Raw genomic sequence first — 16,695 nt, forward strand, 5'->3', positions numbered from 1 at the left:
AAACGAATCAAATGTTCAGTGTCAGGAAAACAGTTTATTTATTGCACATCAATTCTATATATGTAGTTAAAAATCATTTTAAAAACTGTAAAAATGTAGAAATTGCTTATGACACCTTAAATAAAAATCACAACAGAAATCTATCAATACCATTGTACTAGCTGGGCAAAAGGTATGTCTTCATACAAAGAACAACTAAAAGTCAACACAGACAAGTTGAGAAAAGTCAGCATGATGAATAGTACAACTGAGGCTGATTTTGTTCTGTACAAAATCTTTTTAGTTTTTAAAAAGTGCAAGAGAAATACAAAATGTTGTGTCCAGAATTTAAGACATAAAACAATCCTGAGGCAAATGCATCAGGTACAAACACTTCCTTCTCCCCCAAATATATTTGCTTTTGACTTTGGATCTCAGTTATATGGAGATCTATTAAAGTCCTTTAATGTCTATCATATATTGAGTAAAAACCCACGCCCACCTCCGCAGGTTTCGTTAATACAAGGCAGGAGATAAGAATCTTCAGTAAACTATATGTTGGCTAACTGAACATAATAAAAGATTTTTTTAAAAATAATACATTAATAGAATTGGCAAATGGAATTAAAAAAAGAATCTTCAGTAAATCAAGCTGGGAAATAAAATCATACATAAGAAGTTCACTGAGAATTCTTTTAAAACACATTTCCTCTTCTCTCTTTGCTCTTACCGGTTCTGTGTATGAAAATCCCAGACCCTCTGCGGCTGATTTTATTAGTTCTGATTCCATTTTATGACGCTTCACGAACATTGCCAAATCCTAGAGGGGAAAAAAAAATGAATGAAAGTTTATATTTAAATAACAGTTAAGAAATATGATAAATGTTCAAGTAGAAATATTTTTCAATAGACAGTGACAAATGAGCTAAAAAAAATATTCACAGCTGCCAGAAAAGTCTCCATCTCAACAGACTTTCACAAGCTCTCGTGTAGGAGAAAACTATGCTTCTGGCACTGATAATTAAAGTACAAAAGAACTGCATTCTAGAACCTTGACTCAATGGCTAGATATCTTTAAGAGCAGTGCTACATTTTTACCAATTCTGCCCAGAGCATCTAGCAGAACGCAGCTGCTTCTCAGGACCTTGGTCTCACCTCTCTGGCCTCAATGGATGCTGGGTCACTGCTGTCGTCCAGGAGACTCTCATAGTAATCCACATTGTCTAGGACATCCTCATCATCCGGATGGAGGAGAAGGTAGGCCTTGGCGCACTCCAAGGCTTTCACATACTCACCAACTGAAAGACCAAGGAGTTGTAGCATTAAAGTCAGGCTAGGTCCATTTAGGGGATTTTTTTTTAATTTATTTTTTTTTTAAGATTTTATTTATTTATTTGAGAGAGAGAGAAGGAGAGAGAGCACAAGCAGGGAAAGTGGCAGGCAGAGAGAGGGGAAGAAGCAGACTCCCTGCTGAGCAGGAAGCCCCATGCGGGCCTTGATCCCAGGACCCTGGGTCATGACCTGAGCCGGAAGCAGAGGCTTAACGGAGTGAGACACCCAGGCACGCCCCCCCCCCCCCATCTAGAGGATTTTTAAGAAATATTTCAACATGTCTGTGAGAGGTCAGCATTAAACATGAGTAAGACAGAAGATAAGGTGAGGCCTAATAGCATACACAGAAATAGTCACACATGAAACCAGAATCTCAAATACGGAGAACAAACTGATGGTTGCCAGAAGGGAGGTAGGTGAGGGGATGGGGGAAATAAAGGGGATCAAGAAGTACAAACTTCCAGTTATAAAAAATCTCAGAGAGGAAGAGTACAGCATAAGGAATACAGTCAATAAGACTTTAATAACTTCGCTTGGTGACAGACAGTGACTACACTTATCGTGATGAACCCTGAGCGCTGTACAGGATTGTTGAATCATTATGTTCTTCACCTGAACCTAATTTAACACTCTGTGTTCATTACACTTCAAAAAAATAGCCACACACAAAAGGAAGGACATGATTTCAGCTGTTTAAAAGGTACTATCTTTGGTCTGCTTCGGGGCTAGATGTTTTGTACCAATTATTTAAAGTTTCTGCCTGAAGATGTCGGTTGACAACTTACATTATTTAATACAGATAAGCAGAGCAGAATTTTGGGAGCTAATTCTGTTTTTGTACTGAGTTTGACAACATGGTATCTAAAACTGATTTTAGCAATCCCAATTCTATCAATTGCTTTTAATCATAAGGAAAGATGCTCAATCTCTCTCAATTAGATAAATAGAAATTAAAACTACTGAGATAAAAATTTTCACCTAATGGATTGGGAAATATCTAAAATTTTCACAATATATTCTGTTGATGAGCAATGAAAAGTGTACTATATATGGAAGAAAATTTGGCAACATCCATCAAAATTTTAAATGAACAAACGATTCAACACAGCAATTGTAATTCTAGAAATTTATTCTATAGATATTCATGTGTGGATATGAACTAACTTACATAAAATATTACTCATTTGATCCTTGATTGAAATACCAAACAGTTACTAACAACACAATCGCCATAAGTAAGGAGACACATAAAATAAATTATAGTACAATGATACGTGGATATAAAGAAAAACTAATGAGGAAGATCTCCATGTACCAATATAATTAGGTTAAACCATACAAATCGCCAAAATTTGGTCTTTACTGACCTAAGCAAATGGTAATTTCATAGGTCCAACATATTAAAAAAATACTTTTCAAGATTTTATTTTTAAGTAATCTCTACACCCAACATGGGACTCGAACCCACAACCCTAAGATCAAGAGTTGCCTGAGCCAACCAGGCACCCCCGACATATTATTATCTTTATTATTATTATCATTATTATTATTGGAGAGAAAGAGAGGGGAGGGAGAAAGAGAATCTTAAGTAGGCTCCACAAACACCACAGAATCTGATGCGGGGATCGATCTCAGACCCTGAGATCATGACCTGAGCCAAAATCAAGGACTGGATACTTAACCAACCGCACCACCCAGGCACCCCCTCCCCAGTCATATATGTTATTAAGTGAAGAAAGCAATGTAAAGAACAGTGTATGTAACATGCTACATTCTGTGTGTAAGAGGGGGGAATAAGTTGGGGAGTGTGTGTGTGTGTGTGTGTGTGTGTTTGTGTGTGTGTGTGTGTTTTAAAGAAACATAAGTCGGACATTGAGTTGTAGGGCATGAAACTGGGTTGCAAAAAAAAGGAAGAGAGGGAGGCTTTTGTAATATTTTGTCTTTGAACCTCTGAATATATGACCTTTTAAAGTTAAGTTGAAAAACTAAATTTAAAAATCATGTAAAATGTCAGTCTAGTATAACATTTAGGATATTATCACAGCGTTTGCCCACTTGTGGTTTCACCTACTCTCCTTGGCCCGAGTTGCAGTGATGTGAGAGGAAGAAAAAAGCCCAGAAACCCCCATTGCCTCAGTGGTAAAGTGGGAAATGCAGAGGAAAATTCAATGTCTGTAATGGTGAACAACACCCCTTCCCCAAGGGTCTCCCGGGACGATCCACGCTTTACCTCGATAGTAGGCAAACTGTAGGTAGTCATAATGCAGGGGAAGAAAGTTCTCAATCGGAGAGAGGCGGCCAGGGCGAGTGGCAAGTTCCCTCACGCATTCGTGCTGACAGACCAGCACCTGCATGTAGTGATCTGGAAGACAAGAGTGAGGGTGGGTCCCTCCGCGGGCTGGAGCATCCAGATTTCAAGGTGAGAGCACAGTGACACAGGGCATTCCTCACCCCGACACACCCTTAGAGCCATCTATTATCTTCGCTTCATGAGCAGAAACGTTCACAAAGGAAGGAAGTGTCTTGCCAAGGCCTCCTGGTCAGTGATCCCGAGAGTACTGAGGAGTAGATCGATTCCAAACCCTGTGACCGTGGCCTTTCCTCCAGACAGCGCTTTCCGCTGCTGTTCCCCTTTGTCTACGTCTCCTGAAAGTGACGCAGGCCATCTCAGCCCACCCGTGCCCATCTGAGTAGATGCCTTTCCTATTTCAGAACTCCGGGGCCTCCCTTTGGATGCTTTGGGCAGCTCGAAGTGTCGGGATCAGAAGTTCAGATCCTGGTTATGCTAAGGAGTAGCTGAGAGAAAGGGCTGCCCTGCATATGGGGAGCTTTTTCTCCTTGTTAACATTTTCAAGAACTTTTCCTAAGGGGAAATAGAAACTATATAACTATATATAACTATATATATAACTATATATATAACTATATATATAACTATATATAACTATATAACTATATATATATATATATATATATATATATATATATATATATATATTTTACATCTATTGATCAGGAATCTATTCCACCCAGCTACAAAATAGTCCATCCCCTGAACACTGGAAATCCTGCCACATAGGGACTGGTAAAACGGGATATGGAGGAAAGCTCAAGAATTTAGATACATTCTGCCTCTTTCTCTTTGTTCCCCTTTCTTTGTCCCCCTCCTTCTCGCTGTAAACAGGTGAGGATTCTCAAGTGTAGGGTTGTCACGCTCCCTTTAGCTCTGGGCTCTCACTCATCCATGCATGAGCTGAGCAAACGAAAGTAGCTAACGGCCAAGAGAAGCAAACACTTCCTACGTTTTGCCCCGACTTGGTTTTTTCTTTTTTTTAAAGATTTTATTTATTTATTCGACAGAGATAGAGACAGCCAGCGAGAGAGGGAACACAAGCAGGGGGAGTGGGAGAGGAAGAAGCAGGCTCATAGCGGAAGAGCCTGATGTGGGGCTCGATCCCGTAACGCCGGGATCACGCCCTGAGCCGAAGGCAGACGCTTAACCGCTGTGCCACCCAGGCGCCCCTCAACTTGTTTTTTTACAATGAAAATGGAGATAGTCTTCTCCAGAAAGAGAAGATTTTATTCATGCTTGGGCAGAGTAGGCTCTCTTGAGAATGACGATAAAATCGTCTGACTTCATGATTACATTTTAATTTACCAAACTGCATCCTCTCAAAGGTTCTCTGTTGCGCAGAGTTTGGCTTGTCTCTTGGTGACTTGAAGAGGGACCCAAGAGCACAACAGAAAAGGCGTGTGTGTCTTCTGGTGTGTAGGCAAATGGGCCAGTTTTTGCAGGACCTGGCTAACTCAATCCAACATAGCACCACGGACAGAATCCCTACAATCCATTGGTTCTTAACTGCAGCTGGAGGATGGGAGGGGAAGAATGAGTTCTGCTTATTTGTTTAGCATGTAGAAATAAACAGCTATATAAATAGCCAATAAATAGCTGTTTTATTTCTTACAAAAACGACAAACAATCTCCAACTGTTTTCTCCTAGTTAGCTGGCCATTGGCATTCCTCTTTACCTTCTAGCACACACTCCTCCTAATTCCAAATGACAAGCAAAAGGAAGAAGTCGAAAACACACCCAGTAAGAACCCAAAGTCTGAATGAAGGTATTTTTCAACAGGAGATACAAAGAGCAACGAAAAGAGAGTGACAAAACGACATTCTTTAGGGCGTCACCAAGCACAGCCGGTAATAAATAACCGCATTGAGAAGCCATTTGTATTTTTAATGTTCTTCTAACTCTAAAATTCAAATAGTCTCGCTTCGTAATTTATTCTGTATTTTATTATTTTATTATTATTTTTAAAGATTTTATTTATTTACTTGTCAGAGACAGAGAAAGAGAGAAAGCACAAGCAGGGGGAGCAGCAGGCAGAGGGAGAAGCAGACTCCCCGCTGAGCAATGAAGCCCCACGTGGGACTAGATCCCAGGACCCAGTGATCATGACCTGAGCCAGAGGCAGATGCTTAACTGACTAAGCCATCCAGGCGTCCCCATTTTGTATTTTAATTCAGCCGTCAGAAAGGATGAATACCCACCATTTGCATGGACTTGGATGGGGCTGGAGGGGCTTATGCTAAGTGAAGTAACTCAAGCAGAGAAAGACTAACAGACTAGCATAGGGTTTCACTCATATGTGGAACATAAGGAACAGTACAGAGGACCATAGGGGAAGGGAGAGAAATCTGAAGGGGGAGAAATCAGAGAGGGAGAAGAACCATGAGAGACTATGGACCCTGGGAAACACACTGAGGATTTCAGGGGATGGGAGGTGAAAGGAGGGGGTAGCTGGGTGATGGGTGTTAAGGAGGGCACATGTTATGATGAGCACTGGGTGTTACATGCAAATAATGAATCACTGAACACTACCTCAAAAACTAATGATGTACTATACAGTGGCCAACTGAACATAATAAAAAAAAAGAATTAAAAAAATATATAAAAGCCAGTTTCACTTTTAATTTAGAACAGTTTGGTGGGGGTTTTCGTTTTTTTAAAAAAAAGATTTTATTTATTTATTTGACAGAGAGAGAGAACACAAGCAGGGGGAGGTACAGAGGGAGAGGAAAAAGCAGACTCCTTGCTGAGCAGGGAGCCGGATGTAGGGTTCAATCCCAGGACCCTGAGATCATGATCTGAGCTGAACGCAGATGCTTAACTGAGTGAGCCACCCAGGCACCCCCTAGAACAGTTTTGAACCAGACAAGAATTTACAGAGTTAGGATAACACATTTTATAAGTTGTATTTCTTGTCTCCTTTCTATATCAAGTGTTATTGTGCAATTACTATATTTTAAAACGTTTGAGATCCAAGACACTTGTGTGGGAATACTTTTTAAAATTTCCTTCTCTTAATAAATTGGGTAAGCATCAAATTCTTGAGAAGACTTGTCATGTTTCTGTAATATATAATATTTGACTGAGCTTCAGGAGCCAAGACTTTTTTAAAATTTTCTTTATTGGAAGTGGGGGTAATGGTGGTGATAGTTGTATTAAAGATTAAGAGCCCGAGTTAGGAGATCTCTATTCTTCCAGCAACCAATAAGCTATGGTGACCTCGAGCAAATCACTAAATGTTATTCTGTGGGAATCTGTCAGTTTTCCTAAATCAGATGGAGGACATCTGCCAAAGCCGTTTGGAGGCCGATATAGAGGAGATGGAGGCGTGGAGACAGGGCACATATCCTTATACAACTACAAGCTAATAAACTATAATGAAGGAAAAGCATTCCAGAATAAAAGATTGAGTAAAGAAATACTTAATAGTTGAAATGTTTCACATAAAATTGACATTCAAATGAGCAGTGCTCACAAAAACGCAGGGAAATTACTCTGCCAGAGGCCTAGCAAAACAAAATCTTTGGGAAAAAAAAATTCTCAATAATTCAAATACTGGTACTGATTTTAGATGAATTGAGTTGGTTTTGGGTAATTGAGTATGTGGCAAATAGGTCACCCAACAAATTGATTTTCAATCTACTTCTTAATCTAAATTTTGAAAGATGTTTCCTAATTGTCCCTCTATGACCTACATTTTCAAAACAGAGTATTATGAATCCTTTTCATCTGAAATGTGATTGATGGATATGTCATCTCCTTCCTTCGTTCCTTCCCTTCTTTTTCTCCTTCCATTCATTCATTTAATAAATATTTAGTAAGCACTTACTCTTTGCCATTCAATATACTTAGGAGCTGAGGATTAAGCACTTAAGAAGATAGGACATTAAGCAAGTGATAGAAGAAAACAACAATTTTCAAAGTCTGTGAGTGGAAATGAACATGTCATTTCCAGGAAACGCCACAGGAGTGGATCAAAGAGACAGAAAGAGAAGGGATGAAAATATACACAAGTGCACAATCATGAAAGTCCTATTAAAGGTTTTGGGTTTTACTCCAAATGCAATGGAAGCCTTTGGCAGGTGGGGGGGGGGTGTTCTGTGAACATACTTTCATTTTTTTTTAGAAGACCATTTTGTCTGCCTACAGTGTAAAACCTCATCAGAACACAAGGACCAGCAAGAAGGCTATCACAGTGGCTCTGTTAAAATACACTGTGGATTTGAACCAGGCTGGTAGCAAAAGTGGTGGAGAGAACCGAGGAATCTTCCATGCTCTCAGGAGGTAGCACCTATCGGAGTTTGGTAACAAATCAAAGGAGAATAGGAATTAAGGGAAATGTTGGATTGGAAGATAACTCTTTGAGACTTGGTTTGAACTGCTAGGTGAGGGGTGCTTTTCATGGAGACTGAAAACACCGGCATTTGGGGAGAGCAAACCCCCTTCCTTACTTTGCCATTCTACAGGTATAGGTGAAGTCGAACATTGTTGCTTTTTATTAATATAGTTATAACTTAAACAAATATCTGTTGAGTGCATATGGTGTTCTAACATTTAGTACTGAACAGATTATCCTTTGCCCATTTTTCAATTATGTAGACCTTAAAATATGCACCCTAGACTGAGAAAAACATCAATTTGATTCCCAGCTTCACCTTAATCCCATTGCTTTGAGGTATAAATTCCTCATTTAAAAAAAGGAGAAGATGGTGGATAACACTACCATCCACCTACAAGTTGTTTAGAGGATTAAAGGATACATAAATATGTAAAATGCCTTGTATATCTTAACTGCTATATAAATGCTTTTTATTATTATGACTGCCAATAAATCAGAAATAAATTACTACTAATAATAATAATTTACAGGTTCTGCTTAAATATTATGGATATTAACTGTTTGTAAATGTTTTGCAACTTTCCCACTTGTCACTTTGTAATTCGGCTTCATTTATTGTATTTTTTTGTATTTCAAATCTTACATAAGGTCTACCTTTTTCTTCATATTTCTTGTCTTTTGCCATGCTAAGAACTGGTTTTCCTCTCCTCCCATTATACACATACTCTCTTGCATTTTCTTCTTCTTTTATTTTAAAGATTTATTCATTTATTTTAAAGAGCAAGTGAGAAAGAGAGAGTGTGAACACAAGTGGATGCAGGGGTGGGGGAGGGGCAGAGGGAGGGAGGGAAACCTCAAGTGGACTCCCCGCTGAGATAAAGCTCTGAGCCAAAATCACTAGTCAGAGGCTTTAGCGACTGAGGCACCCAGGCGCCCCTCTTGCATTTTCTTCTAACAGTTTTATTTTCACACCTATATTATTAACATAAATAGAATTTATTTTTGTATGTTTTTCATATGCTTCCCATCATAAATGGTTAACTAGCTATTCTCCCCAATTAATGTATAATTCACATTACCTACAATTTTAAATGACACTCTGTAATACATATTATATTCTCATAGATAATAAAATCCTCTTTTAAGTAACTGAAGAAAACTATATAAAAGTATTCACTACGACATTGTTCATAATAATGGAAACCCGTAACTTCCTGAATATTCATCAGTAAGGGGTCTGGGCAAATTAATTAAGCTTTCCCCCTACATTGGAATATCGCACAACCATTCAATGCAATACAGTAGATGTACGTGTACTACTTACATGAGAAGAAGTCCACACTATATTGTTAAGCATAAAATAAAACAAAAACAAAAATATGCTCAAAATCAGTATTCACAGCATGTCTCATTTTTATAAAAAAGAAATAATAATTATAAATAAATACTGAAACATTTACATATGCATCTGAAAAAGTTTGGGAGCACCGTCCCAAAATATAAACTAGGTAGATTTATTTACAGGAGATAGGATGGGTTAATATATCTTTCATTTTTTACAGTTTATACTTGTGTATTGTTAGAATAGTTCTGCAGACTGCATTTCCTATAATCAGGAAATAAATAGAGGAAAAAAATAAGCTTTACCTGCAATGGCTTCATAGAGACCAGCTTTGTACCCTAAGTATTCATACTCTTCAAATCTCTGAGGCCCCTCGCACAGGGCTCTGCACTCCGTATCTTCACTGAAATACTCTCTTAGAGCTTGCTCAAAGTACTTGATAGCAAGCTCAAAGTCATCAGCCTCATAATGTTTAACTCCTGCACTGTAACTTTCCTGCAAAGAAGCACAAATATATATATATGGGGCACTTAAATAGCAAGATTCAGGCAGACTCAGGATCATTTGGGCAGGGGGGGCACTGGGCTCTTGTGTTATGGAAGAATAATGAAGGGTTTTACTGAGAGATAAAAAGTAACTTCCCTGACTTCAGAGAATTATAAATAAGAATGGAGTTACTGAGCAAGCTGAATGCTGTGGCACCAGTCGATTTTATATTCTTCCTGAGCACAAATATGCAAGACAGTATTTTCTAACCCCACCTGAATAGAGGTATGGGCATGCAACAAAGTCTGGGTAGATGGATGTGGGTGGCCATGACACACCCATTTTCCAGGCCTGGCCCAATTTAATAACAATAATAATAATAATAAATAATATAATAAAAGGCTTATATTTAAAATCTTCTCTTATCTTGTTCTTCAATCATCTTGGAAGTCACATGTCAAGAATAGTGACATCTTCAATTAAAAAAAAAAAAGCCCTTCCAACTTCTTGTGATTTCAATTAAGCTTTCATTTGAGTGAAAAATTATATAGCTTTAAAATAGCAGAATTTGAAAAGTACAGGTACAATGGAAAACCAACAGACTGGGAGCTGGGAAACCATGTGTGACCTGAGCAATTCATACTGGCTTCAACTCCCGTGTGTAAAACTAAAGGGGTGGAGGTAGCCCTGAGGTTCAGAGGGGGTGACAGATGTTTATATCATGTTCTACTTTTCACCATATCATACTTTTCTAAGGGCATTTTCACCTTCTCTCAATTTTTTCAACCCTGATATTGACAATATTTTATCTGAGAACTCCGAAAGCATAAAACTGTTATTGTATTAGAAATCAAGAATCAACCTCAAATGCCCATTCACAGGAATCTGCTTTGAGTCCGGTGAAATTTAGGAACAGACAGCTCCTTCTGGTTAGGGCAAGGGTCCCCGGTGCTCACCAGATGTGGTCTGGCTTCTAGGTCTACCAACTGGAGTGCTTCGACGCCCGCCATGGTTCTGTAATTCTCGATGTTCTGCTGCATTTCCATGTGCTCAGGGTTGGCCATGAAAAATGTGTGAGCTGCTTCCACCGCCTTTTCCAGCTGGTTAAGCTACGGAGGAAGAAAGAGGACAAAATGAAGGCAAAGGCTTCTAACCTGGCTCAGTAGTAGTCCAAGGGCTAACGGCCAAAGTGGCGGGGCCAGCTTCCAGTTCACCTTTACTATACGCCATCTCCATACTATCCAGTGGGAGGTTAATAAACACGGCTCCTAAAATGACATGTGGGTTTTCAGGCCTTGGTGAACACAGCTACATGTGCTCTCTTCCAAGTTCATTCTTTTCCCACTCTCTTCTGAGCCATCTGCATTTCTGGGAAACTCAATCTTTCTTGTTCTGTTCGTTTCATGCTTGATCAAAATACAAAGCTGCCGAGGCTGTGCCACCTCTAATTCATATTTTTGACATTTTTATCTTTTACTTTCTCTTTTCTCTTTGTTCCTTTTGCCTTTAATCCTGACGATGGGAGTAGAAACAAACCTATGGCCTTCCAAAGGGCAGGAATGAGGCTACCTCCCACTCCACCAAATTTATCAGGCTCTAGAATGTGAAGAATAGAAAACGAAAAGGAGTAAACTGTTCCTGTGCATAAGAAATGCTGAATACAGCACACAAAATGCTTTACCACACTCCTTTGATTGAAATATTTGATTCCAGACTTACAATTCTGATGCTCATTAACACAAAAGGAAGAATTTTTAATAACCACTACATAGACACCACAAAATCTCCTAAACCACACAATACACTATTCTCCGTGTAGGGCAATGATGCATTTTTTTAACAAAATGGAATAAATTTATTCGATTTAAGACATTTCGCTCTTTGCTTTGGACATAGAGAATGTTTACAGACAGATGTGTTTGCCCCGTATCAGAAAAGTGAATATTCATATTAATAATCTTTTTCATGGTAAAATCCCAATAATGTTTCACCTATTTTGGAGTATGAAGACATGAAAACTCATTGTTATTAAAAAGTAAACATAAAATCGTGGAACAGCGTATCAGATTCAAAGGAGTCAGTTTTTGACAGTCTTGCCACTCAGGTATTAGTGAGAAATAGAAGTACTGAGTTCCCAAGTCCCCAGTTACCGCCATTTTGTGATATATAAATAATCTTAGCCGTCACTACAGAAAACAAAAACTGCCCTATTTTAAGATCTGAGATCCTTAACTTTGTCTAATAATATTAAAACCTTCTCTTTTCCCCTTGAATTTGCATACTCTTAGCTACTGGCCTTCCTTCCATTAAATCTTGCCTTGTCACCTTGCCCTGGCATTTTTACCTATGAACTCAATTCTGTACTCCCAGGATGATTTTGGCTGTCAAAATCACTAATTTTTGGATGTGGTTTCTTTCTTAATTTACATTTTCTCAACTTCTCACTCACTAAATATGAATTGTATGGACATCTACACAGTGATGAGTATATAGGTATAGAGGACAAAAAATAGGTTCTAAATTAGGTGTGTGTTTACCCTTACTGATCAAGTAAACCTGAAAAAAGTCATTTAAACACTTATAACTCAGTTCTCCTTTAAGGGGAAAAAAAGCTCAGGGGCACCTGGGTGGCTAGTCTTTAAGCCTCTGCCTTTCGCTCAGGGCGTGATCCCAGAGTCCTGGGATCCAGCCCCGCATCAGGCTCCCTGCAGTGCTGGGAGCCTGCTTCTTCCTCTCCCACTCCCCCTGCTTGTGTTCCCTCTCTCGCTGGCTGTCTCTATCTCTGTCAAATAAATAAATAAAATATTTAAAAAAAAAAAGCTCATAAAACCCCCACACTACCATCTACTGCATAGGATTTCAGAAGGATTTAATTGTGTAATATATATAGAACATGCTTCAGAAATCATTAAAATCCCTAAAAAATGAACAACAGAATATAATTTATAAATCATCTATTCATTTCAAAGATGTAAATAACGATGGTATAAGATGAATGGATAAAGAAGATGTAGTGTGTGTGTGTGTGTATATGTATGTATGCACACACACACACACACACAATGGAATATTACTCAGCCATCAAAAGGAATGAAATTTTGCCATTTGCAATGATGTGGGTGGAACTAGAGGGTATTATACTAAATGAAATAAGTCAGTCAGAGAAAGACAAATACCATATGATTTCACTCATGTGGAATTTAAGAACTAAAACAGATGAACATAGGGGAAGGGAAGGAAAAACTAAAATAAGATGAAAATTGAGAGGGAGACAAACCACAAGAGACACTGAACTCTAGGAAAAAACTGAGGGTTGCTGGAGGGGAGATGGGTGGAGGGAAGGGATGATTGGGTGAGGGCATTAAAGAGGGCACTGGGTATTATATGCAACTGATGAATAGCTAAATTCTACCTCTGAAATTCATATTAAAAAAGGGAAAAAATGATGATGGTATAATCTATAACTCCCTTGGACACATAATTCACGAGGCTACAGTAAGGTCTTTGTGGTTGGTGAAAACCGTCTTCACTTCAGAGTAAAACTATCGATTGTGAACAACACAGATCAGCACTGATAGACTCTGGTTCTATAGCACAAGCCGTTAAAATGGATAGAACATAAATTTATGTTTTTCACTTTCTTACCTTCATCTTTTGCTCAGGCTTTTCCACTGATCTAGAAAGCCTCTGTCCCTTGGCCTTTTCTTGTTGAAATCTAACATATCCCATAAAGTCAAGCCTAAATCCTGCCTCTCTAAGAGATCCGTTTTCAACACCATAGCTCCAGTCCAGTCTAGCAATACCATCTTCTCGCTACTCCTCTATGGGCACTGATCATACTCTGCTATACTTTGCACCTCCCTGAGTATGTTCGCTTTTTTCTAGTAGAGCTCTCTCACAATAGGGCCCATATGACTTCTTTCTGTTTATTTTCCACCTACTTTGCCTATAGATGAGGTCTATGCTATGTCTGAAAAAAGAGGAAAAAAGAACTTCTAATAAGTAAATCTTTTACACACAAATCAAAAAGTGTATTACGTGTGAGTATGCTTCATAAGCTCCACCGGACTAAAAGGATGTCAGTTTAATAACCACCTCTCCGAAGTCACCGATTCACACTGAGAGCTTCCGATACTGATTTTCAATGAAGAATATGTTTCAATAGCTCTTGAAAACTGTCAGCCATCGTTGACAAGTTGGTTCCTTTTCTTAAATTTTACCAGAGTTGTAGGGTCTGTTTTTGGTTTTGTTTTTGGTTTTTTTGCATATTTGATGTTTTCCCTTTATCCCCCCCCCCATTTACAACCTAGTACTGAGCATCATATCATCTTCCCCAATATAAATAATAAGAAGATTCCATGACTTAAGGTTAAACCATAAAACTTATTCAGGAACAGGCCATGACTTTTAAATCATTCTGAGCCAGTTCAAGACACTGGAATTGGCTGCCCAAGTCTGTAAAACAAGCCATTATTTTAACTGGAATCTTGATATCTTTGTAGTCTACTTTAGAAATTAGGTATATACTTATGAAGTGGTAGGAAAAGTCCAGGTGAACACGTGTATGCTGCATATAATGCCGTATTTTGGGATGGAGATTATTATAAGGCCTTGTAAGTACTCGTTTTCAGCTAAGGAAGGATCTACCCACCACTTCATTGAAACAAACAAAAAGCAAATTGCCCTGAAAAGCTCCTCACTGGACTTCCTTGAAGACCAAAATAAAATAAACCACAGGAGAGGGTAACTTTATACATTAGAAAACTATATTGCAAAATAAAGAGCAACTGAGGAAAGGGGAATGATTTGACGGCAACATGGTATCAAACTTTGGAGGGAGCCAACTGTTCCACTGAGATAGGAGAAATACTGGCCAGATGCCTTCAAGACGCACTGGGTCATTTCATCTCAGGCTGTGAAGAACTAAGGCAAACATTTTCTCCTGCCAGCCCAGAAGCAGGACTGTACGTGGCAGTCATACTGCATGGAAAAAAGAAATGAATGCTGATTAAACCAACACCCTGCTGACATTCACAAGTTACTCTGTCCACTGGTGAGTGAATGAAATTCTTTTGACGCACTAATGGTTTTCCATAGCGAGTAATAAAGAAGCATTTCAAAAGGACACATTGACTATTTAGAAACCTTCAGCAGCTATCCACTGACCACAAAAGAGATTCCAGAACTATGTACTATGACATTCAAAACCTCCAGGATTTGGCCTCAACTCACTTTCTAGCATAACTTCTTCATCTCTGCCGTTAGGCAAACTTTTTCCAGAAAGGTTCTAGAAGAACTTCTCTCTTTTTTAAAAGATTTTATTTATTTATTAGAGAGAGAGAGAGCATGGGGGGTAGGGGGAGGGGATTGGCCTCTGTCGGAGCCTGCTTGGGATTCTGTCTCTCCCTCTCCCTCTGGCCCTCCCCCCCCCGCTTGCATGTGCTCTCTCTCTAACATAAAATAAAATAAATAAATCTTTAAAATAAATAAATAGGGTTAAGCGTCTGCCTTCGGCTCAGGTCATGATCTCAGCGTCCTGGGATTGAGCCCCACATCGGGCTTCCTGCTCAGTGGGGAGTCTGCTTCTCCCTCGGTCCTTTCCCCGGCTCTCTCTCTCTCTCTCTCTCAAATAAGTAACATATTAAGATAAATACATAAATAAATAAAATGACCAGACTGCTATGTGGAGAACACATCTTTGGAAACAGGCAAGAGTACATGGCAGTAACTCAGGTAAGAGATAATGCTTTTACTTTCAAAATAAAAACAGGACAAGCATGGGTCAGTACCCTGTCTTTTTCCTCTCTCTTTTCCATTCCTTTCTCTTTCTCCCCATTTTGCCTATTCTTACTCTAGTGATGTCTCTCCATTCAGACACATAGTACACAAGAAAACAGCTCTAAAATTTCCAAACATAGTTTAGGGAAAATATCGAAGTTCCCTGTCTTCTGAAGTAAGAGAAATATGAAGCTCAAACATTCTGAATATGAAATGTAGGACAGCTTGTAAGACATTTGCAAGAAAGGAAATTGTAAAGCACGTGCAAAAATATAAAGAACACTGCACTTCTGAGATAGAATATTTAGGGTCACTTTCTAGCTTCTGAAGTCTTTTTATACAATCAGGGTAAAACATCTAGCCCAAGATAAGTAATTTCCATTCTCTTCTACTCAAACATCCACATATTCAATAAAGCAGGGAATTCTCTCTCTGCTTTCACCACCCTAACTTATGGAATTCATCCAACATCATGCATTACATTTTGATTAAGTGCTGTTTTGGGTTTTTTTTGCCTTGCCTCTTTACTTAAATTTCACAATATAGCAACTTTAGAGAATCTTTAACCCCATATGAGGTTTCTTACCAACTGACAAGTGAGTAAGTAGGTACTAAAGACATCCTGTTTCTAGGTCACAGCAGAATTTTCAAGTTTTAGTTAGCAGCATAAACACACTAGCTGGAGGAAAAGGAAGTCACTAGAGTATGGCATGTGCGTCAGGCTAAACACCAACAATTCATGGGCTAAAAACTAAATATTCTTTTATGAAGCAGTAAGGATTTTTGTCTTTTGGGGGATTTTTGTTTGTTTGTTTTTTGTTTGTTTGTTTAATAATGGTGACACCAGACATTTTTGTAGCATTTGCTAAAGTCTCCAAATTTACCTCAAGTGTTTGCCAACTCAGTTATTTTTTCTTTACAAAACCAAATAAATAAATAATTTAAAAAAAACTGAACAACATATTAAAAGAATATCCTTAAAATAAAGACCTATTAAGTGTTCAGGACCCCTGGGAGGCTCAAGCGGTTGAGCATCTGCCTTTGGCTCAGGTCAAGATCCCAGGGTCCTGGGATCAAGCCCTGCATCC

At 38.7% G+C, this 16,695-nt stretch overlaps 1 protein-coding gene across 1 annotated transcript in view; it reads right to left on the minus strand.

The window, feature by feature from the left end:
• P3H2 (prolyl 3-hydroxylase 2) overlaps window positions 1–16,695 on the minus strand; it is a 155,686-nt gene that overhangs the window by 22,232 nt on the left and 116,759 nt on the right. The window contains exons 2-6 of the mRNA XM_045811213.2: window positions 10,786–10,938; window positions 9,649–9,838; window positions 3,542–3,673; window positions 1,135–1,277; window positions 710–799 (exon numbers count right to left, since the gene is read on the minus strand). Of these exons, the coding sequence (XP_045667169.2) occupies window positions 710–799; window positions 1,135–1,277; window positions 3,542–3,673; window positions 9,649–9,838; window positions 10,786–10,938 (708 nt within the window). The remainder of the gene's footprint in view (window positions 1–709; window positions 800–1,134; window positions 1,278–3,541; window positions 3,674–9,648; window positions 9,839–10,785; window positions 10,939–16,695) is intronic.

The sequence above is a fragment of the Ursus americanus genome, chromosome 4 (genome assembly GCF_024610735.1).
Source record: "Ursus americanus isolate L20-20 chromosome 4, mUrsAme1.1.p, whole genome shotgun sequence".
NCBI lineage: Eukaryota > Metazoa > Chordata > Mammalia > Carnivora > Ursidae > Ursus > Ursus americanus.